The 25270-nt window shown below is 34.6% G+C and overlaps 1 protein-coding gene across 1 annotated transcript in view; it reads left to right on the top strand.

The window, feature by feature from the left end:
• Window positions 1-25270, top strand: part of LOC119516419 (disintegrin and metalloproteinase domain-containing protein 32-like) — a 255054-nt gene that overhangs the window by 58263 nt on the left and 171521 nt on the right. The window contains exons 3-8 of the mRNA XM_037812770.1: window positions 4148-4223; window positions 5195-5271; window positions 9281-9461; window positions 19220-19288; window positions 24167-24238; window positions 24437-24603. Of these exons, the coding sequence (XP_037668698.1) occupies window positions 4148-4223; window positions 5195-5271; window positions 9281-9461; window positions 19220-19288; window positions 24167-24238; window positions 24437-24603 (642 nt within the window). The remainder of the gene's footprint in view (window positions 1-4147; window positions 4224-5194; window positions 5272-9280; window positions 9462-19219; window positions 19289-24166; window positions 24239-24436; window positions 24604-25270) is intronic.

Below are 25270 nucleotides of genomic sequence, written 5' to 3' on the forward strand. Positions count from 1 at the left end.
CCCCATTATTGCTCAAAATCTTCTGAAAATTCAAAGAGGAGGGAACACTTCCCAACTCATTTTATGAGGCCAACATTATACTCATACCAAAGCCAAATAATGATATCAGAAGAAAAAAAACTACAGACGAATATCCTTATGAATATAGTTGCAAAAATCCTCAACAGAATACTAGCAAACTGAATCTAATAGCATATTAAAATAATTTTATCCCATGATCAAGTGTGATTTATCCCAGCAGTGGAAGGAGGGTGGTTCAACATAAGAAAATCAACTAATGTTATACATCACGTTAATAAAACAAGGAGAAAAAACACAGGATCACCTCAATTCAGGCAGAAAAGTAATTTTATAAAAACAGAAAACAAAAACAAAATAGCACCCCTTTTTGATTAAAACACTCTGGATACTATGATTAGAAGGAAACTTTCTCAACATGATATTGGGCATATATGAAAAGCCCACAGCTAACACTATACCCAGTAGTGAAGGACTGAAAGCTTTCCCCTAATGTCTGGAACAAGACAAGTATACCCACTGTCACCACAGTTATTCACCATCAAATGGAAGTTCTAGCTAGAACAGTTAGGCGTGTGCACGTGCGCGCACACACACCCACACCCACACACAAAATGAAAGGAAGAAATGAAACTTTATTTGCAAATGACATGATTATATATATATATATATATATAAAATATGCTGAAAAATCCACTACAAAGCTCCTGGAGCTAGCAAATTCAGGAAAGTGGGATGTATAATATCAAATGCAAAAATATGTGATGTTTCTATACACTAGTAATTAACAATCTGAAAATGAAATCAAGAAAAATATCCCATTTACAATAGCAAATAAAAGAATCAAATATATAGGAATATATTTAACAAGGGGTGTAAAAGACTTGTACATAGAAAACTCCAAAACCTTTCTGAAAGAAATGCTATCTAAATAAATTTAAGTCATTCCATGTTCAGGGACTGGAACACTGAATTTTGTTAAGCTGTCATTTCTACCCAAAATAATTTTAGATTCAATGCAATTCCTAATCAAAGTTATAACAGTTTTCCTTTCAAAAATGAGAGAGCCAGTCATCAAATTCTTATAGATAGATAAGGGGCCCTGAATAGTTATAAACACCTAGAAAAAGAAGAACAAAGTTGGAGGACTCATATTTTCCCACCTTAAAACTTATTACAAAAGTACGATAATCAAAATAGCATGGTACTACACCAGGACAGGCATGTAGATCAATGGCATGTAGATTGAGAGGTTACAAATAAAACTTCTATGGGCAATTGATTTTTTGATCACTGTCCCGAGTCTACTCAATGGGGAAAGAATATTCTTTTCACCAAATGGTACAGGAAAAACTGGATGTCCATATGCAAAAAGTGAAAGTGGACCCCCTACCTCCCATCATAATGAAAGTTCAATTAAAAATGGATCAAAGACTTAAATATTAGAACCAAAACTATAAAACTCCTAAAAGAGATTACAGGGGAACATCTTCAGGACCTTGTATTAGGCAATGGTTTCTTAGACATTACACCAAAAGCACAGGTAACAAAAGAAAAAGTAGATAAATGGGACCTCATTAAAATTTTAAAACTTTTTTGCCTAAAAGGTCATTATCAAGAAAGTGGATAGACAACCTACAGAAAGGGAAAAAATATTTTAAAACCCTATATCTGATAAGGATTTAATATCTTCAGTATATACTCAATATATAAAGAACACTTACAGCTCCATAACACAAAGACAGCAACATAATCTTTAAAATGGGCAAAGGACTTGAATAGACATTTCCCTAAAGAAGATATACAAATAGCCAATATGCATATGAAAAGATGCTCAGCATCATTAGCCATTAGGGAAATGCATATAAAAACCACAATGAGATGCCATTTCACACCCACTGGAATGGCTACTATTAAAAAAATGAAAATTAATAGTGTTAGAGAGGATGTGGAAATATGGGAACATTCTTTGAATATTGGTGGGAACATAAGTTGGTTCAGTCACTGTGGAAAACAGTTTGGTAGTTCCTCATAATGTTAAATATAGAATTACCATGTGACCCGGAAATCCCACTTCTAGAGATATTTCCCAAAGAATTGGAAGCATGGATTCAAACAAATATTGCACAACAGTTTTCATAGTGTCACTATTCACAATTGCCAAAAGTTGTAAGCAACACAACTGTCACTTTTTTCAGTTTGCTAAAGCTGACGAAATGCAATATACCAGAAATGAACTGGATTTTAACAATGGGGATTTATTAGCTTAAAAGTTTACAGTTCTAAGGCCGTGAAAATGTCCAAATTAAGGCATCAACAGGGCAATTCTTTCTCTGAAGACTGGTTATTGGCACACTTGGGCTCCTCTGTCAGATAGCAAGGCACATGGTGAGGTCAGCAGGTCCTTCTCTCCTGGCTTCTTGCTTCCGGCTTCTGGCTTCAGTGGCTTCCTCTCTCAGCTTCTGTGGGTGTGTCTGTGTCTTTCAGCTTCTCTGGGGCTTTGTCTGTGAGCTTCTCTCTTAATTTCATCTCTTGTTTCTGTATGTGTTTTATCCTGTTATAAATGATTCCAGTAAAAGGATAAAGACCCACCTTGAATGGGGTGGGTCACATCTCAATTGAAATAACCTAATCAAAAAGTCCCACCTATAATAGATCTGCACCCACATGAATGGACTAAAAGAACATGGCCTTTTCTGGGGTACATAACAGCTCCAAACTACCACAGTCACAGTCAGTGGAAGTATGGAAAAGGATAATGTGGTATATATGTACAGTGGAATATTTTGCTGCAAAAAGAGTGAAGTTCTTATACATCATGGAACATGGATGAACCTTGATATCTTGTTGAATGAAATAAGCTAGATACAAACAAACAAGCATTGTATGATCTCAGTTTTATGGAATAATTAGAATATGGAAATTAAGAGAGTCAGAAATTAGAATACAGGTTACCAGGGGTCAGGATAGAGGTACAGAATGGGGAGTTAATGCTTAATTGGCACCAAGTTTCTGTTTGGGGTGATGGAAAAATTTTGGTAATGGATCATGATGATGTTAGCACAACATTGTGAATGTAATTACCAGTGAATTGTGAACGTGAAAGTGGGTAAAATGAGATGTTTTATGTTGTATATGTGTTGCCAGAATCAAAATATAGAAAACCCCTTAGAAGTGTGCCACACAAAGAGTGAATCCTAATGTAAATATTGAACTGTAGGGAAAACTGCATGTGAGGGGTAGGGTATATGGAAGTCGATACTCTCTGTATGATCTTTCTGTAAGTTTTTTTAAATAGAAAATTATGAGGGGTACGAAAAAGAAGTGGTATCTTTGAAGCTGAAGAACAGATGGTTAAAAGAAGGAGAATGTGATCCACAGTGTCAGGTGTTTTAGAGTAGTTTTACTTGACATAAAATTGCCTTTTGGATTTGATGAGGGGTCATCAGTAACCTTTGTGAGAGCAGTTTTAGTGAAAGATTCCCAACAGATGCTAGTCTGAGTGGTCTAGGTAAGCTACATGGGTTTGAGAAGTGAGCATCAGGTGAGGAACCAAAAGTGAAATACATAATACGCACAGAGCATACCAGTGACATTTGAACTTGCACTCTCAGTTTCAGTATATATGTTAAGATAAAATATCACTTTTACACAATACTTTTTTACTTCATTGTGACTGTAATATATATGCATGGTAGTAAAATTTAGAAAGAAGGAAAAAAACTCTCATAATTCTACATCTAATTCAGTTCATTTTGTGAAAGGAGTCTATTACAATAGGAAAATTATTTTGAGTTAAGTAAAAATGAAGTTTTGAATAAAAATTACATTTATGTCAAAAGAAAATACTACTTTAATGTCAACGGTAGGCAAACATTTTTCTGTAAAGGGGGCCAGATAGTAAATATTTTAGGCTTTGAGGGCCATACCATCTCTGTCAAAACTACTCAACTCTGCTATTGTGGTATAAAAGCAGCCATAAACAATATGTATGCAAGTGGGGATAGATTCCAATAAAACTTTATTTACAAAAACAGACGGTAGGCTGGATTTGACCCCCAGGTATTAGTTTACTGACTACTGCTTTATATGTTTCAAAAAGAATAACTTTTTGCATTTTTTTTTTCAGATTTTTTTTAGCAGATAATTTTATGGTTTATTTGTATAATGAAGGATCTGTGAATTCATATTCTTCAGATATTCAGGTAAGACTTAAGTTCTATGTTTTACAGATTGTTTTAACCATTTTTACGTTAAATGAATGCTTTTTTAAAACAGAAGTCTCTCAGGATTCACTGGGGATATAGTTAATATATCAATTTTTTGCTTCATTTTCTCCATGATTAAACTTTTTGAAGTCTTGGTAAACCAAAGACAAAATAGATTGATTCAGCACCTTCCACACTGCTTAGAACACAGGCATTATTTATTTATAAATAAATATAGTTAGATTATATGGAAAAATGAATAAATTAAAGAATAAGAAAAGTAAACAAATATTATGGGACTCCAAATTGCAGATCAAAAACTTTTCTTTTTTTAACCCCATTCCAGCCATCAGTAAATCTTATTGGCCCTGCCTTTTAAAATATATATCCAGGATCTACCCTCTTACTTCTGCCTCTATCTTCTGATCCCACCCTTTTCCAAGAAAACATCGTATCTAGTTTGGATTGTTTCTGAACTTGGAACCCAGCATAGAAAGCAATCATCTCAGGATATCAGGCAGCTGGGAAAGAATAGTTCTGATTAGCAAAATCCCCATCAAAGTGGACCTGGTTTCAAGAAAAGCTAACACAGAAGGCTGATAATTTCATGGAGTGGGTACGTAATGGAGGGGTGGAACCAAATCAAAACTGAAAAGGTCAACTTACACTTTAAACTTGGTCAAACCAGAATTTGTAAGCTGAGGATCTAAATTTATGCACTAGAATATAAATTTATCTCTGGAATAAGGATAGGATATAAGTAATCCCAGGTAATAAACTTAAAATATGTGGTTAATATAGTAAAAGTGGCAATTATGAGAAGACTTTTTTTTTCTGAGTGTTATTTTACATATACTGACATAAACTGTTTATGAAAAATATTCAGAAGTTTCTATCTACTGTAGAAGTAGGAAATCATAGAAAGTTTTGTCAATTTCTCATTAACTGCTTTATTTTTTCTTTCCTAGTCTCATTGCTATTACCAAGGATATGTTGAAGGATATCCAAATTCTGTTGTCACCCTCAGCACATGCTCTGGACTGAGGTTACTTATTTTCTATCATTTATTACAGAATATCGTAGTTATGATATTTGATCACATTGAATTTGTTATGTTTATTTTGCATGTGGACATGGAGAAGGGTTCCCCTGTGGAAAATATTCAATGATATTATCCTCTGAACGTTTCCTCTTCTTTTCTGTCTCCCCACTTTCCTCATTGTCTAGACATGTTTCTTTCTGAAGGAGATCATCTTCAGAGCAAGGAAGCAAATTGTATATAAACAAATAATTATTAATATAGTACTTGTAATTTTATATTTATGTTTTTTAATGAATTTTTTATTGTGAACTTTAATATACACACCTAACAGTGATAACCGTTAAAGCATGATCCAACAAGTAGCTAGAGAACAAATATCAAAGAATGTCATGGGTCACAGTTCCACAACTTCAGCCATTTCCATTATTGTAAAACATAACATACATATGGAAAGGAGTGAACTTTCGATGTACAGTTCAGCAAGCAGTTATATAGGTAATCTCAAAAATTGCTATGGGCTACAGTTCCACAGTTTCAGCACTCCCCTTGTTATGCAATATAGAGTATATATAGAAAGGTGAAGATTTTCAAAACCTAATTCAACGAGCAGCTGTAGAGCAAATTTCAAAGGATGCTATAGGGCACAGTTCTACCATGTCACCTCCTTCTTCCAGCCATTCCAACACCCCAGCACCCCAAAAAAAATATATGTTTTTATAAATTTTCAGTATTCATAGACCTTTGTTAAATATTATCTTATTTGTTACTACTCCCTTCCTCTCACTTAATCTCTTTCTCTATCTTCAGGGATGTCTAGGCAGTGAGCACCCTAACTTGTTCATATTGAAAGGGGGTGCGACAGTATGGGAAAGGAGGCTGCATCTGATTGTTGTTCTTAAAAGAGGCTGTTGCCTCTGGGTTTTAGGACTTGTCTGACTTAGGAACACTCCAGTGGATTTAAGTTTCTAAGAGAGAAAACTTAGTGAGTGAATCTTCTATGGAATCTCAGGTAAGGATGTAGGTATTTGGGGACTACTTTTGGTAATGGCATGGAGTACTGTTGCCATTTGGGATGTCTAGTTGGAGCTTGCATAAGAGAAACCTTCAGGATAGCCTCTCACCTCTATTTGGGATCTCTCAGCTGCTTTGACCTTGGCTTGTTACCTTTCTTTTTTCCCACTTTTGGTCAAGTAGGCATTTTCCATCCCTTGCTGCCAGGGCAAGGCTCTTTCCTGGGAGTCATATCTCAAGTCGCCAGGGAGATTAATTCCCCTGGGAGTCATGTTCCTTGTTGAGGGGAGGTTAATGAATTTATTTGCCGAGTTGGGCTTAGAGAGAGAAACGCCTCATCTAAGCAACAAAAGAGGTTCCCTAGAGGTGCCTCTTAGACATAATTATAGGAGGGCTTAGCCTCCCATTTACAACCCTAAGTTTCACAAGAGCAAGCCTCAAGTCAAGGGCTTGATTTATTAAGTAGTGGGTTCCTAATTTCACTTAATATATAGTCTAATATATAGTCTATTCCAAGTTAAATGGTCAGTTTCTTACATTATCTTCACTGAGTTGTACAGTCATCATCACTTTCAACTTAAACAATTATCGTGACATAATACATCCCAGAGCTCTTATCAGCTGCTAATTATTCAACCCTAGTAGTAGTGTAGTGTTGGTAAGATAGTCCTATTAAATGTGGTCTTTAGTATGTAATGGGTAGTTTTTCCATATACCACTGTGCTGTTAACCCTCTGTACCAGTGTCATACCTTGTAATTATATCATGCTAACACTTACTTAGGTTGGTGGTGCTACTCTGTGGGTTACATGCATTTAAACAACCATTTACGAACATGTTCACCTTCAGTGCATCGCTGATACTTATAATCCCATTAACGAACCATAGTCACACCTGACCATTCCCATACTATTAAGTTCATCCTCATTATCATATCTGTACATATTAGACTATCATTCCCCCTTCACTAACTTCTGCTATCTCTAGATTCCTTATATTCTACATTATAAGATACATTTTACATTTTTCACAGAGTTCACGATAGAGGTAACATACAGTTATCTCTCCTTTTGTGTCTGGCTTATTTCACTCAGCATTATGTTTTCAGGGTTCATCCATGTTGTCATGTGTTTCATGACCTCATTACTTCTTACTGCTATGTAGTATTCCTTTGTATGTATTTGTCACATTTTGTTTATCCACTCATTTGTTGAAGTATACTTGGATTGTTTCCATTTCTTGGCAATTGTGAGCAATGCTGCTATGAACATCACTGTGCAGATATTATTGTGTCACTGCTTTCAGATCTTCTGGGTATGTACCAAGAACTGAAATTGCTGGATCATAGGGTAACTCGATATCTAGTTTTCTGAGGAACTTCCAAACTGTCTTCCAGAGTGGCTCTACCATTATACATTCCCACCAGCAAGGAATTAGAGTTCTAATTTCTTGGCATCCTCTCCAGCATTTGTAGTTTCCTTTTGTTTAATGGCAGCCATTCTTGTTGGTGTGAGATGATATCTCATTGTGGTCTTGATTCTCATTTCCCTAATAGTAATGAATATGAACATTTTTTCATGTGTATTTTAGCCATTTGTATTTCCTCCTCGGAGAAATGTCTTTTCATATCTTTTGCCTGTTTTATAACTGGGCTGTTTGTACAATTGTCGTTGAGTTGTAGGATTTCTTTATATATGCAAGATATCAGTCTTTCATCAGATTTCATGGTTTCCAAACATTTTCTCCCATTGCACTGACTGTATCTCCACCTTTTTGACAAATTCCTTTGAGGCACAGAAGCTTTTGATTTTGAAGAGTTCCCATTTATCTATTTTTTCTTTCATTGCTTGTGCTTTGTGTGTAAGATCTAAGAAGTGACCTCCTAATACTAGGTCTTGAAGATGTTTCCCTACATTATCTTTTAGGAGTTTTATGGTACTGTCTCTTATACTGAGGGCTTTGAACCTCTTTGAGTTAATTTTTGTATAGGGTGTGAGGTAGGGGTCCTCTTTCATTCTTTTGGATATGTAACGTATATCCAGTTCCCCAGCCCTGTTTGTTGAAGAGACAATTCTTTCCCAGTTCAGTGGATTTGGGGGCCTTATTAAAAACCAGTCAACTGTAGATTTGGGGGTCTATTTCTGAACTCTCAATTCGATTCCATTGATCAGTCTGTCTCTCTTTGTGCCAATGCCATGCTGTTTTGACTATTTCTGTTTCACTTATGTATTTATATTTATTGATTTATTTTGACTATTTATTTATATCTTTATCTTCAACTCTCTAGGAGTTGTTGAATTCCCTCTAGTGGGCTTAGAGAGTTATTCATTGTCAGAAAATTCTCCGTCTTTATTTTGTAGTGTAGGTTCTTTTGTTTTCATGAATGAGTGTTCTTCAGTATTTTTTTACATGGACTGCTGAAATTTGATTTTCAGGGAATAATGACTCAGATTGTCCCTGTATACAGTGAAGACCAGTTATACAAGTCATTTACTCTTTAGAAGTTTGCTTTTAATTTCTTGTTCAGACTATGTACATAAACAAAATTAATAAATTATTTTACATAATTACTGCTAAATTTTAGTTTGACAAATTAAATTGCTCATTATATTTTTTTATTATACAAGAAATATAATCACTTTCAAATATATTGGAAGTCAGAGAGAAATTTATCAAGAATTGTGTTTACTATGGCTTTACTTAAGTCACTGACTTTGTGAACAGAGGAATTATTTGATCACTGTAATGTTGTATACCTGTATACTAGCAATTGCTCATATAATTTCTGTTACTTTTATAATTTAAAAAAATGAAATGGAAATTTGGTTTTGTGAATTGTGAGCATCTCTTGTCTCTTCATAATTATCTCCAAAAGATAAAGAGTTTGGGTCAAAATACTGGTCTTAGAAACATTTTGTATCTTTTTTCTTTTGGATCCTGTAAGAGTTTCATAATAAAGATTCGATTAAAAGGATTTAAAATTTTATCCTTAATATTACAGAGGTATTCTGCAGTTTGAAAATGTTTCTTATGGAATTGAGCCTCTGGAATCTGCATTTGCATTTCAGCATGTTCTTTACAAATTAAGGAATGAAACCAATGAATTTGCAATTTTTACTGAAAATAGTAGAAGTATGGAAACAAATGGACCAATGAACTCTAACATTTTTATAAGTAAAAAAGTGAGTTGTGTATGTTTTGTTACTATCTTCAAAGAAGTTATTGCTTCTCTTTAATTTATTCTTAACTATAAATTAATTAGCCTACTGTATCACTGTAGCAGATATCCGTTCCTTATACCAATCTATCATTTACTTTTTATGACCTGTTTTATTTTAGTTTTTATTGTTATATTATTGTTACTTTTTAAAAATGACCTAGTTTATATATTTAAGTGTAAACTTAGAAGCTTTTCTCTGTATATTCCTGGTAGTTATTAAATAAAGCCAGTATCTATAAAGGTTATATTTGTGACTAAGGACAGAATTAAATTAGAGGTATAATTAAGATGTCATCATGTGACCAGGAATGATATTTATCACCTTTGGATTGAAGTCTAAGGGGAAGGGGCTTCTTTTCCCTTTCTTGCTGGCTAGAGTATAGACATGGTGATAAGACATCATGGTCCACAAGGATGAGGATGACACCATACAAGTAGAAGAGTAACAAGATAGAATGAGCCTGTGTGTCTGATTGCCAATCCTGTATCCTACATAATAATGAGTCTCAAATGGACTATGAAATTTATATGCAGCATAGAAGTATTCAGTGCAATTACATATATGTATACAATTTAAAATGAATATTTGTTAACTAAATACTAACAATTTTGTTTGCTGTCCAGGAATTTAGGAGACTCATTTACAGTGGCTTAGTTTACCCAGCACAGTGTACAATATTGGCCTTATGCCCAGAGCCCTTCAAATCTCCCTCCCCCTTTTAAAAATTATAGATCTTTATTTGCACACACTCATGAAGTGTATAATACCTGTTAATATCAAATCAGTGTATATAGTATAAACTCATTTGTACTTAGAACAACTCTAAGATAAAGGCACTGAGCTTACCTCTACTTCAAAATAGAGGAAACTGGTTTTCCTTTTAGTTTTTGCAGCTAGCTTTTGTGACTCTCTTTATTTTTAGTGGGCTGCCCTTTGGCTGCTGCAACTACTTTTCCCAGATGATAGGAGAATCCAAAGTACTGGAGATTTACATTTCTCTAGGGTGGTCCTTAACTAATGCCTCACTGGTATGGGAGAAGGGGAAGGTTGACAGTGTTTTGTTTCAGCACTTTCAAGATATCACACCATTTTCTCTTGGTTTACGTAGTTTCTGAAGAGAATTCTGCTGTAATTCTTATATTTGTTTGTCTATATGTAATGCCATTTTTTTTTTTGCTGGCTGCCTTCAAGGTTTTTTCTCTTTGATTTTTACCAGTTTGAGTATGATGTTTAGGCATTGTTTTGCTTGTTTTTAGCATTTATCACATGTGTACTCTTCCTGGTTGAGATCTTCTATTATTTTTGGAAAAATTTTCAGCCAGCATCTCTTCACTTATTTCCTTTGCACCGTTCCCTCTCTCTGTATTTCTTGAAATCCAGTTACATGTGTCTTAGACCATTTGATATGGTACCACAGCTTTGGATGCTCTCATCTGTTTCTCTTAGTGTATCAGTTAGTGTATCCCCTCAAGAGGGGAGGGGATTACACAAGGGCATGAGTGCCAGCAAGCAAGGGTAATCGTGGGGCTGTCTTCGAATCAGTCTGCTACAAAATGATCTACAAAACCTGCAGCAAACATTATATTTAATGATAAAAAGTTGTATGCTTACCTTTTGAGTTGAGAAACAAAACAAGAATGCCTTCTATCATGACTTCTATTCAATATTGTACTGTATCCAGGAAAGAAAAATAAATGAAATTTTAAGGAAGAAATAAAGCAATTTTTATTATCGGATGACCTGATTATATAGATTGTAAATCTGAATGTCTCCAGATGTAAATTTTTGGAATTAGTAGAATTTAATAAAGTGGCTGGAAAGAAAAAATGTCAAGTTGTTTATTTCAGCAACAACAGGTAGAAAACAATACAATTTTAAAATGATGTGTATAGAGATTTATGAAGAGTTTCATATTAATTTAATGAAACAAATTCTTTAAAAGATACAATTTTTTTTAGCATTAAAATTATCAAGTAATGAAGAATAAGTTGAACAAAAGAGGTGTAAGAAATCTGTAGGGAACCCTGAGGTATATATTTAGTGCCATCCCAATAAAAATTTCAACAGGTTTTTTTTGTTTGTAGGGGGGGGTGGGAGTGGGATCCTCATAATCTAATTCTAAAATTTTTGACAAATGCAAGGGGTCAATATGAACAACAGGAGAAGAGGAATATTGGAGGACTTGCTCCATCAGGTATTAAGGCTTTTTATAAAGCTATTGGGATGTAATAGGGTGGTATTGATGCAGCGATAGAAAAATAGACCAATGGATCTTAATAGAGTGTCTACAATAGGGTCCATACTTACATGGATACTTTGATTTATGACAAAGATGGCTTTGCAAAGTAGTGAATAAGGGACAGACTGCAATAAATGGTTCTTATAGAAAAACTGAAATTTACCTCCCAGCTCAAACCATACCATACATAAAAATCAAAAAAGTTTTTATAATATAGGAGAATATGTTCGTAACTTTGGGGTAGGACAAGAATTCTTTTTAAAGAAACACACAAAAAGTACTTTTTATAATGGAAAATGGTAATAAATTTGACTACATGTACTTTAAAAACATCCTACCTTATGTTTCTTTTTATTAGTTTTTATCTACTATATCTTTTTCTGTCCCTTTACTTTTCAGTGTTTCTGAGACATTATGTCTTATGTTTATCCTTTGTATATGGCTTATAACAAGATTTGATTTTTTTAATTCTTTTTGAGAATATCTCCCCTTTAACACAAATTAGATCCCTTTAAATGTGTTTAATTAATATTTTATAATTATTTTATTTCCCATATTTTGAGTTTTCTGTTTACTTTGGTTTTCTCTCTTCTTCCTTGTTCTCCTCCCTCCCTTCTTTTTTTTTTTGTCATTTTATTTTGAAATATATTCAAAGTTATAGAAACAGTGGCAAAAACAATACAAACCCCATACACAGAACTCTAGCATTCCCTGACCCCCCCGATACCCCGATCCAGTAACTTTAAACATGTTGTCACACCGCTATTTCTTTCCCTGCCTCCCTCCCTCCCTCCCTCTCTCCCTCCCTGCCTCTCTCCCTGTCTATCATCCATCATTTATTGCTCTGTCTTCTGAACGTATGAGAGCTAGCTGCACACATCCTTGAACATACACTATAATTCACATATGCAATTCCCATGAACAAGAACATTCTTTTATGCAATCCCATTAAGCGCAGCTAAGAACTACAAGAGATTGAACAATGATACAAAGCTTACATTCTATATTTCCTTTTCCTTATGTCTCAACTGTGTCCCTTGGAGCCTCCTGTCCTCCATCCTCAGATCCCATCCAGGGTCATCCTTGGCATTCAATTGTCATCTATTTAGACTGTCTTTTTTTTTTTTTTTTCCCTCAATTGTGAAAACATGTATACAGCCTAAATCTTCCCATTCCACCCCCTCCCTAGCATTCTATTAGTGGGATTAATCACATTTAAAATGTTGTAATGCTATCACCTTCCCACCTTCCATTACTAGAAATTTCCCTTCACCTCAAACAGCAACCCTACACTCATTTCTTAACTCCCCATTGCCCCTTCCCCCATTTCTCTTAACCCATACTCTACTTTTCATATGGTCATATTCTCTGATAATTTCATTGTGTTTACTGTGGGGCTTAAAATTAAACTCTTAAATCCATAACAATCTTGTTTTTCTTTGATGCCAACTTAATTTCAATAGGACACATAAACTATGTACCTGTACTCCTCCATTCCTCCACCTTTATATAGTTCTTTCAAAAATTACATATTTTATGTTGAGTTCAAAACCACTGATTTGTCATTAGAGTTTGTGTATTTTATATCATGTAGGAAGTAGATAGTGGAGTTACAATTCAAAAATTATTGACTTCTATTTGTATTCCATTGTGGTCAGAGATTGTGCTTTGAATATGTTCAATTGTTTTTGTTTTTTTTTTTTTTAATTTATTGAGGCTTGTTTTATGTCCCAGCATATGGTCCATTCTGGAGAAAGATCCGTGATGACTAGAGAAAAATGAGTGTCCTGGTGATTCGGGATGTAAGGTTCTATATATGTCTGTTAAAATTCTCTATATCTCTTTCTCCTTTTTTTGTTTCTCTGTCGGTAGGGCTCTCTAGTATCTGAAGTAGGGCAGGTGTTTTATTGGCAGAGTCTCTCAGCATTTGTTTGTCTGTGAAAAATTTAAGCTCTCCCTCAAATTTGAAGGAGAGTTTTGCTGGATAAAGTATTCTTGGTTGGAAATTTTTCTCTCTCAGAATTTTAAATATGTCATGCCACTGCCTCTCACCTCCATGGTGGCCGCTGAGTAGTCACTACTTAGTCTTATGTTGTTTCCTTTGTATGTGGTGAATTGCTTTTCTCTTGCTGCTTTCAGAACTTGCTCCTTCTCTTCAGTATTTGATATTCTGATCAGAATATGTCTTGGGGTGTGTTTATTTGGATTTATTCTATTTGGAGTTCGCTGGGCATTTATGCTTTGTGTATTTATATTGTGTAGAAGGTTGGAGAAGTTTTCCCCCAACAATTTCATTGAATATTCTTTTTAGACCTTTACCCTTCTCTTCCCCTTCTGGGACACCAATGATTCTTAAATTTGGACGTTTTATTTTATGTATTGTATCCCTGAGATCCTTTTCAATTTTTTTCTCCATTCTTTCTTTTGTTCTTTCATTTCCTGTTCTGTGGACCTCTAGGACACTGAGTCATTGTTCAACTTCCTCTAATCTTGTATTATGAGTATCCAGAGTCTTTTTAATTTGGCCAACAATTTCTTTTATTTCCATAAGATCTTCTGTTTTTTTATTTAATCTTGCAGTTTCTTCTTTATGCTCTTCTAAGGCCTTCTTTATGTCCCTTTTATCCTGTTCCATGGTCTTCTTCATGTCTTTTATGTCCTGTGCCATGTTTTTGTTCCTCGATTGTGATTGTTTAATTAATTGTGCCAAGTACTGTGTCTCTTCTGATATTTTGATTTGGGTGTTTGGGATCGCGTTCTCCATATCATCTGGTTTTATCAACATACATTAAGATTTTCTGTTGTTTTTGGCCTCTTGGCATTTGCTTTGCTTGACCGGGTTCTTTCAAGTTGTAAAAAAAAAAAATACCAATCTAATTTTTCAGAAATACAAGTTGGTGGCATACACTTTCTCCAGCTAACCAGCAGATGGTGTCTGCGAGTTACCTATACCCCTCAAGTCAGTTCTCCCCAACTTTGTCTCTGTGGTGTGTGGGGAAATGATCTTTTGGGGGGTTCAGTTGGTGAACTCAGTTTGGGTTTGTTGTTGGAGCTGTCTACCCTGAATGTGGTGCATGTGTCTGGGTGGTCAGGGAGGCAGGGCCGCTTTAATGTTCAACCTTCCAGGTGTTCCCGGAGATTCAAGGCTGTTGCAAGAGTCTAAGCCTTCATTTCAGTTTTGCCCCAGATTTTCTCTGTCGCTGACCCACACTCCACCAGCATTGATGTAGCATCCCTGGGTTTTCCGAGTGGGCCCCCCTTCTTAGCTGTTATCTGCCAGGACCTCTGCTGAGGGAAGGCTGTGCTACGTCACTAGTGTGTGTTGTCCCTCAAGGGAAGCCCCGAGCCGCCGGGCCACGGAGGGATACTCTCTGCCTGATGCAAAGATTACCCTATAATTCTTGACTGGTATAAGTTCTGAATGAAAGGCAGGTAGTAGAGCTGGGCCCCACCCCTTTCCTCTTAGAGAAGATAAATGCCCTAGGGGGAGGTCATTAGTATTTCAATGGTCTCTCTCTGCCTGTGCCACACCCCTGTCTGGGTCACAGAACTGGGAATTGAAAATGGCCGAGGCTTTCTCCACTGAGTCGAGAAAGGAACAGAGCTAGTCCGAGGCGACCCTCCGGCTCTCCAAGATCAGTCGTCACCCAAAGCCTCTGTCTACTTGTTGGGGATTCGTACCTCATAGTGAGCAGTTCACACTCGCTAATTAAAATCCCAGTTGGAGGTCAGCTGAACTATATTTGTTTTCTGGGAGAAAGCTTCTCTCTGCCACCATGAGGCTTTGTAGCTCGGGCTGTGGGGGAGGGATCTCCCGATTTGGATCCACAGTTCTTACTTACAGATTTTATGCTGTGATCTCGGGCATTCCTCCCAATTCAGGTTGGTGTATGATGAGAGGACCATCATATCTGTCCTTCTGCAGTTATTCTGGATTATTTACTAGTTGTTTCTGGTTTTTTTTAGTTGTTCCAGGGGGACTACTTAGCTTCCACTCCTCTCTATGCCGCCATCTTAGATCCTCTCTCTCCCTTTTTGTTCTTTCCATCCCATGCTGTGTTATTGAGATTTCTTATCCCCACTTTTTCTTCTGCTTATTTAGGAGGATATTTATTTTCTTTTAACCGTTTAAAGGGTTCTTACAATTTGTAACATGAATACTTAGTTTTTTCTTTTTTTTTTTTCACTGAAGTACATTTTTTTCTGCCTGGGTCTATGTTAATAAACTCTTATTTTAACTATATCTGAAAATGTCTTTATTTTACTTTTCTCTTGAGTAATAATTTGCTGGATATGAAATATTTATTTATAGTTTTCCTTCTCATTGCTTTTATGATATCAATCTATTTTATTCTGACACCTATTGATGTTGAAAATTGTTGTCAGTCTAAATGTTGTTTCTATCAACTTTGTGTTTTCTGTAAATTTTAAAGATTTTCTTTGTCTTTCGTATTCTGCAGTTTTACTTTTAAGTAAATTTCAAGGTGTTGGTTTTTTCAGTTTATCATTTTGAGATCTTCTTTGCCTTTTCTATTTAATTTTTTTCTCTGTGTATGTATACTCACATTTGCATAAACTTAAAAATACAATCTTTTTTTATTCTTTTCGTTTATTACTTGATCACCCCTTACTCTCAGTCTCATCCATTTGAGGTCTCCATCTCAAGGTAACTCATGTCAGTGAAATAATATTTGTTTCTTTAAGCACATGCTATTTAAGTTGAATTTTCAACTTAAAAGGGACTCAAAAATATGGTTAAACTAGAATACCTAGCCATCTTCTTTGCATTGATATAACTTAAAGGCAAGAAACATTTGATAAGAACTTTTATTGCAAATACATTATCAGTTATTTTAAAATCAGATCTTTGGGCACTAAAGCATCACAAACTAGGTAGAGGGATAAAACAAATCCAAGAAATAAACAAGGATTCAGAACAGGAAGAAAAGACTCAGGTCAAGATATGTGTGTGTGTGTGTGTGTGTGTGTGTGTGTGTGTTTAATGTGTAAACAGATCAAATGCGTTTCATGGGCACAGAGATTTGTTTTAGGGATGATAAGCTAAATTATTCCAAGATAATTGCCTGGGTATTGCAAGTGTCATGTTATGAGTTTACAAATTAAAAATCATTCTTCCAACAAAATATATTGGATGCTTACTATATTTTCTGCTCTCATGAAGAAAAACAAATAATCAAGTCAGGGAAGTCTGTGGAGGAAGTAAAGAAGTAGATAGTAAGGAAAACATAGTAGACACTCTTAACTAGCCTTCCTTTAACTGGCTAACTGAATTAACTTATATTCTCTGTTGTCACTATAAACCTCAATGCCTTATGTCCACAGTATTTTGGACACCGGCTACTACTAGGCTATGTTGTAGAGTAGCCATACCCTATGGTTCTCACCTAGTGAATTCTTAGGACCAATTCAATATATTATGTTTATATTTAAACCTATTCATGAAAGTGTATTTGTTATTCTAATTATGTAATTTAATTCAATATTATTGACATTTCTGGATGAAGCAACTCTAAAAGATGGGAAGAAGAGTAGCAAAAACCAAGAAAGTTTCTGCATATAGTTTTCCTTTATATTTCTTTTAATTCTCTTTCTACTTATTTAAAAATATCAAAACTGGAAATGATGAACAATGCGTCATGGGTGAGTATAATGCAAAAAATATGATCCTGAACTCCATTCATTAGACTTACACTCAAACAGAAGGCTTTGGTCTTATATTAAAAGATTCATGTATAAGACACATTTATATAGTTTAAGATAAAATGTTATTGTTTTATTTGTATTATTTTATGATTCCATGCTTTAACCACCTTTTTAGAATATCATCCAACTATTGTCAAATAAATCTCTTATTGTCAAATAAGAGATTTTAAGAAAATTTCAGATAGGGGCAAGGACTATCTAGAAAATTTAAAAGGGGGCCATGTGGGAATGGTAGACACTATTAGAAATATTTGTTTTAAGGGTCAGTAGTGTAGACATTTAGTGGAAAGTTTTGCAAAATAAAACCGTAAACCTAAAAAAGCATTGGCTCTCTTAGGCCTATACAGTTTTATTTGAATTATTTATATTCTAAGCTCCTGGTCTTGGTTTTATTGCTAGTGCAATCAATTCTAGGCTCTCTTACTTGTGCTTTTTCTGCTTCTGCAGGTTAAAGTTGTGAAGTGGTACTAACTGAATGTAGTTTTGCAATTAATTACTTGGTAATGTTAAATCTCTGAACACTCAGTGGTATTATAATGTATCAGTTATTTATTGCTTTATAACAAATACACAAAACTTTGAGTCTTAACTACAGCCTTTTGTTATTACTTTTCTAGAGTTAGCTGTGAAATTCTGCTGATCAGTTCTTGCGTCTGTAGTTAGTTGTCAAGTTGGGGTTGGCTGGTCTAGGATGGCTTCTCTACTATATCTGGTAGTCAGCTGGCTTTTGGCTGGGATGATAGGGGTGAATGGGCCTCTTATCTTCCAGCAAGCTAATTCAGACTTACATACATGGTAGCAATAGGATTTGAAGAGTAGAAGTGGCAATATGCAAGTCCTGCTGAGACTGAGAACTGGCACACTCAGTACTTTCACTCCATTTATTAACTAAAGCAGGTTATAAGCCCAGCCCAGATGGAAATGAAATGGAAACAGACTCCCTTCCTAATGAAAGGAGCTGAAAAATAATATCGAAAGCATAGGTAGCTTAGTTTCCTGGTTGTTATGACAAATACACACAATGGGTTGGCTTAAATAACAGGGCTTTATTGGCTCATTGGTTCATAGGCTAGAAGACTTGCTTTCTCTCAAAGTCAGTAGCATTCTGGCTGCCTGGCAAACCTTGGGTTCCTTGACTTTCCCATTACCTGGGGATATCCTTTCCTTTCTCTTCCAGGTTCCACTAACTTCCAGCTTCTGCTTCTCCCTATGGCTTTCTGTTCCTGTAGCCTCCAGTAATAGGATTAAGGTCCAACCTCATTCACTTGGGCCACACCTTAACTAAAAAGAACATCTTCAAAAGGTCCTGTTTACTCTGGGTTTATACCCACAGGAATGGATTAAGAATAAGAACATGTTTTCTTCCTACCCCCACCCCCACTCCAGGATAAATAATTCAATCTATCACAACATGGATATAGGAAGGAGTGAAAGATTGTAACCATTTTTCCAAACTTCCACTCCTACATGATTTGTAGAAAAGAAATTAATTTCTTTCTTCTATTTAGATGAAATAAATGGTTAAAGAAGTTAGGTGTTTTACTCTTAGGTCACAAACTGTAAGCTGTAAATCTAATGAGTAGTATATTATAGTTGATGTTGTTATTACTTGAGCCCATTGCCATTAACCAACTGTAAAAAACGAACACTCCAGTATATCATGCCAATGCTATGTAATAGCTTTAATAAAGAGTTTAAAATGAATCAAGTTGTGAAAATCTTTAGACCTTTAAATGTTATTTTTCTTTATTTCTAGTCAGAATCAACTGTTACAGATTTATTTCCTCTTTATCTAGAAATGCATATTGTGGTGGACAAAGCTTTGGTATGTGTTTTGCTTTTTTTATTTGCTTTTAAATATTTGGTGCTATTGTATGATTATCTCTATCTAGAGAATAACTTAAAATTCCAATATTCTTACCCCTTGGTCATGGAAAGAATAGTTTAAACTGTAAAATGAAAAACCAAATGGTCAAAATTACAGTAGTTCTTCCAGAAATATTTGAAATCTTTGCATATCAATCCTTAGAACAAATTGATTCTTTTAATAGTACTTAATGCCCTTATAGTATGTAATGTCCTTAGGGTATCTCTTAATCCGTAATGTATTTTAATGGTGATATTGGTCAAAGTGAAATTCTTCAAGCTTTCAAGTCCTTTTTAAGAGCAGTCTGGAAGAGCAGTATGTAGTATATAGTGTAGGGCAGTGTACTGTCAGGCAGGCAGCCCTCATCCTATTAAAACATTTATTGGTGACAAAAGTGATGATAGTGAGACTACATATGAAAACTTCTTACATTAATTTGTCAGGTTTTCTTTTTAGCAGTTTTTTGATAGTGGACCTGTTCCAGTTTGTTGTTTACCTAATAAAAAGGCACCTCTGGAAAATTGAATTAAAAAAAAAAAAAAAAAGGGTACCTCTGGGTTCCTGTTTCCCATAAATAGTTTGAAGGCCTCTGACCTTCAGGACTTTAGAGTGGTAACTTAGTTTGCAATCAACCAGGTATGGCTTTATTTCCCCTAAGATTTCTAAGATTTCAGAAAGTAGGGGTAAACATCTACTTTCCAGGTTTTATTCTGATAATAATCATTTTGTTGTGACACCTATGGACCACCACAGAGAAAATATTCAAGCCCATTACCAATTCTATATATAGGATTGTATAGCTTCTCAGGAACCCAGAGTTGAGGGACAGAGGTAGGAGAGATTTGGAGGAAGGTATGCTAATATTTGATTTATTATAGTGCAGGACATAGGACAAAGGGAACATTTAAAATAAAATTGAGATATTTCTAGGAAAGATGACTGTATTTCCTGGGAATATTTGGGATTATGGAAATTATTTTGTTTCAGGATTATGTTATAAATTTTAAGATGTTTGAAGAGCTTCTTGTTCAAATTGCTGGGTTTGTAATCCATATAATGCTGATTAAGCCTTCCTTCTCTTTGTTCTTGTACTTACTTACATATGCTTTAATAAATTCATTTAATGAACTTTGAGTCAGCTATGAAACCTGTGTTACTAGATGTTGGGCACATAAGGAAGAATAATACTGATACTGTGTTCAGTGACTTCACAAAATTGTAAATAGACAACTGAAGCCTAGTGAATTCAGTGCCATGATTGAGGAAAGTATATGGTGCCATAAAAATACAGTCTAGTTATGGAGTCAGCTATGGAAATACACAATTGTCCTACAGTATTGTAAGAGCATGCAAGTGGGTCACATGATCAAGAAATGGGTAGTGGGGAAAGAGTGAGGTCAGGGAAGACTTTGTGCCCTTTCTTTACAAGGGCACATAAATGTGAGAGAAGGTCCTTTTCAGGAAACTTCAAGTTTAGTATGATCAATATTCAGGGTTGAAAGAGGGATGTGAAAAGAGATAAATTGAGGAATTGATGGTACATTTAGATTTTATCCTAAAGGCATTGGAGTTACTGAAGGATTTTAAGTAGGGAAGTGATGTATATAGGTTTTCATTTTAGAATCATCATTTTGGTAATAGTGTAGGGACTGGATTGCTGGTGGGAAAATTGGAAGAGGAGAAACCATTTACGAGACTATTCCAGTAATTGAGGTGAAAAATTATGAATTAATGCCATTAGAAATAGAAAGGGATAATAAATATCAAAGTTATTTATTAGGTTGAATTAGAAGGACTTGTAAATTGATTTGATTCATTCATTCACTTAAAGTTTTTGAGCATCTTCTAGATGCCAGTCTTCTAGTTATTGAAGTGAACAAAACAAAAATTTCTGCTGTCATGGAGCATGTATTATAATAAATGTGGGAGGTGAAAAATAATAATACCATTTACTAAAGAAATGGAAATGTAAGTAGGAGCAGATTTTGGGAGGCAGTTGAATGTGTTTAATTTTGGATATGTTTAATTTGAAAGATCCATGGAATATCAAAGGGATGATGCTCTATAGTGAGTTGATCTGTAGATAAGGAGCTCAAGAAAAAGCTGTACTACATATGTGAGCCATCAACGTATAGATTGTGGTTGAAACCAGTGTAGTAGAAGGGGCAGCAAAAAAGAATGTAGAAAATGAGAAAAGGCATCCTCCTGGGCTCTAATACTTCTTTAAGAACAACAACAAGAAAAGAGGTGGTAGCGCAGAGTGGTTGCACAAGATTTGGTGAATTGCTCTGTGAGTTCTTAGAGATAGTCAGCCATTGTAACTATGTTATGTTTGGATTGCTAAGCAGTGCTTCTTCTTCTTTTTTTTTTTTTTGTCACTTTAGACTTTCTTGATCATTTCAAAAGACAGATTGAATTCATGTAAATTGGGTATTGGAGATTGCCTCAAGGGATTTAGGAGGAACATTTTGTGAAGACGAACATTATAAAGTAGAATCCATTAACTGAAAGAGAACAGGCTATGCCAGGTCAACACTTCATAGAATCGAGTTAGTCATTCTTCTGAAGCTTCCTGAAATATCTAATGAACTGCTCATATGTCCAATTTAGCCTTTTAGTTGGCTATTACTCTGGGTAGCATGGACCATTGATAGCTAGATATTGATATTTAGAACTCATTAGAAAGAGAACACTGGGGAGCTTTGGCATAAAGGGAAATGTGTAATACCTAATAAGTGATGTGCAAAATGCTGAGCAATTTTTGGATTTCTTTGTAGGTTTTATTATTATTCTGTGCTGGATGGAGAAATATGTTAATTTCCCTAGGCTTTTAAAACCATGAATACACATTTTGTCTTATGTACTTTAAGACTTGGCTGAAATATGTTGTTGATGTCAGATCACATGGATGTAACAAATGGTCAGGCCAAATGTGTCAGAGCCAAGTGGCCACGGTGGAGTACAATAGCAAATTCAGATGTCCGTTATCAGGAATGTTAGCAAAATAGCAGAAGTAAAAGGCTGAAGTCCCAGTTGGCAAGGAAGAGAGTAATTTTGGACTACTACATGGTGAAAATAACAAAAGCAAATAAATGAAAAGATGTTGGTGTTAGGATTTAGGTGCTGCAAAGCCAAAAATGTCTTGGGAGGACTTAGTGACACTTTTTGTGCCCAGGAATTGCCCATCTGGAAGTTCAAATTCAGCATATTAGGAAGAATAGCATCCCACATGCTCTTCTGATTGATTTCAGCAGAAAAAGCAGTAGTACTTTCTTGACTTAGAGGGATGTTTCTGAGCATCCCCATTTTGATTAACTCAAGTTTGTACATTTTGTATTTTCTCAAACCTCTGGGTTCATACCAAAAAATATGTTAATAAGATCCACTTGACACTGGGAGCGAATGGGTGGAACAGTCATGGGAGATAAAGCTGTGAGGACGTCAGAAACTGATTATACATGGCCATATAGGCCATATTAAGACTTTTTATTTTTAATGTTATGGGTATGTCATTTTCAGCAGAGAAATGACATCGTTTAATTTTCATTTTGAAAAAGGTCACTCTGATTGCTTTGTGGAAAATGGGTTGAAGGGAGAAGTAACAGTGAAAGTTGCTGCAGGAGTCAGTTATGAGATGATCTTGCCCTGAATGAAATATTCTGGCAGTGAAAAAGGAGAAAGAAGATAAATTTAAGATGCATTTTAGATATAAAGTTGATTACACCTGGTGACAGATGGGGTGTACAGGGTTGGAAGTGAGGGAGATTCAAGGATGGCTCGTAGACTTCTAGCTTGATGCTTTGTATGAATTGTATTTGAGTTTATGTAGTTGGGTGAAAACTGAGGGAGAAATTGGTTTGAGAGGGAGATTGAAAGTTTCTATTTTTTTGATTAAAAATTTTTAATAGCTTTATTTGTTCTATGGAGCTCTTTCTCTTCTGAATTCTGAACAGGTATTTGCCTTGGAGGGGTTCCTAAAACTGGCTGAGCCAAATTCTACTTAGGTAAATGGCTATAGGACAGTCATGTCAGTGAATAGCAAGAACAAAATGATAGCAGTTGGGAACACAGGTAAACAATGACACAAATTTGGTTTCCATAAATTATATGCTATTTTAATAAGTTTAGAGATTAAAGATAAAGCCCTAGGTGTTTATGCTTATAGGCTATACTTAACCATATCTTTTCATAAGCTATATGGAATTTTATTTCAAAAATGGAAACAAATTAAATGTATATAATATATATATTTGTCATATAGTTATTATGAACTATAGTAGTAACTTCTCCCTGTTTTATGATTAAAGAGTCTTAGTAGAGAGGTGATTAAAAGGAGTTTGTTCTAAATATTTTTCTTAACGCATTTTGCTTCCTTGGAAGTCTTAGTATTTTACCATATATTTAAGAACTCATAATATTCACAAGAATATTGGCAATTTGTGATTCTCACTTTATTTTTATTTTTTCACTTTTTTGATTTATATACCACCAAAGATATTTATATCAAATGCTACTGTATTGACTTAAAATAGTAAATAAAATATCATAATTTCTTTAGTTTCTTTCAGGGACCTTTAAAATCTCTTTTCTTTATTAAAATATATAATTTAATGTGTATCCCTTTTTGTCTCAATTTCTTAAAAGCTTAGACATAAGTTTATTGCCTCATGGTTATCTGCCATCTTACATACCTGACATCAGCTACTCTTTCTTTTTCCTTTAGTATTGTTGACTTATATTCAGTTTTTAACATTTTATTTAAATGTAGATGAGATTAAATTTCAAAAACATTGCTTAAAAATTGTATTTAAATTAAAAATTAATTCTGTTTTTCAGTATGATTACTTGGGCTCTGATAATGTAATAGTAACAAATAAAATCATCGAAATTATTGGCCTTGTAAATTCAGTAAGTATTTTCCTTTTCATATTAGTTACAATTCTTTGCTTTGAAATTATAATTTGAATTAACTTGATGTGGCATTTCTTGATAATTAAGACATGTAAACTGAATGTGGATTTATAAAAACATTGAATTAATGTATAGGTTATTATAAATGACATAAAGATTAATTTTGCATTTTGTATTTTTCTCCTCTGTTTTCAGATGTTTAACCAATTTAAAGTTACTATTGTGCTGTCATCATTGGAGTTTTGGTCAGATAAAAATAAGATTTCTACAGCTGGTGAGGCAGATGAATTATTACATAGATTTTTAAAATGGAAACAGTCCTATCTTACCCTAAGGCCCCATGATATTGCATTTCTATTCATGTAAGAATAACGTTTCAGTATTCCTAGAAAGAAAACAGATCTATGATATTATTGTAGCTTAATTTAGGGAATTGTTATTCATTTCTGATTGTTCATACTTTGATTATTCATTATGTTCTTTATTCAGGCTTCATGCTCTTTTTCTGGTTGTCAGGCAATAAAAAAAAAAGACTGCTAACATTTATTTTCATGCTTATCCCCCTATTACCAATGAGGAGATCAAGGTTTGAAGAGGTTAAGCCATTTCAGGCCTATCAAATCTAGTGCTAGGTCTAGGGTTTGAACCCACAGTTTGTAACTCCAGAGCCCATACTCTTAACCACTACATAAAGAGATTTGATTTATACTGTGAAGTTTAGATTTTTATTACAAGCTTTAATCAAAGACTTAGTAAAATAGGTTAAAAATAGTTCATCCTAATGAATTTTTAGCATTATTTTTAAATGTTAATTTTCTAATGATCAGTTATAGCTATGTATTTATAATTTCACTCAGATGAAATTCACAGGTATTTTAACAATCAGAAAATGTCTTTAAATAAATTTGTATCTACATTTTCAAGTTGGTATATCAATTTTTTTTTGGCATGTATGAGATTAATTCTCCCCCCCATCTCTGCCAACAGTAGGTGTTGTTACTCTTTTTCAGTTGATACCAGTCAATGTCG

This window comes from Choloepus didactylus, chromosome 20 (genome assembly GCF_015220235.1).
Source record: "Choloepus didactylus isolate mChoDid1 chromosome 20, mChoDid1.pri, whole genome shotgun sequence".
NCBI lineage: Eukaryota > Metazoa > Chordata > Mammalia > Pilosa > Megalonychidae > Choloepus > Choloepus didactylus.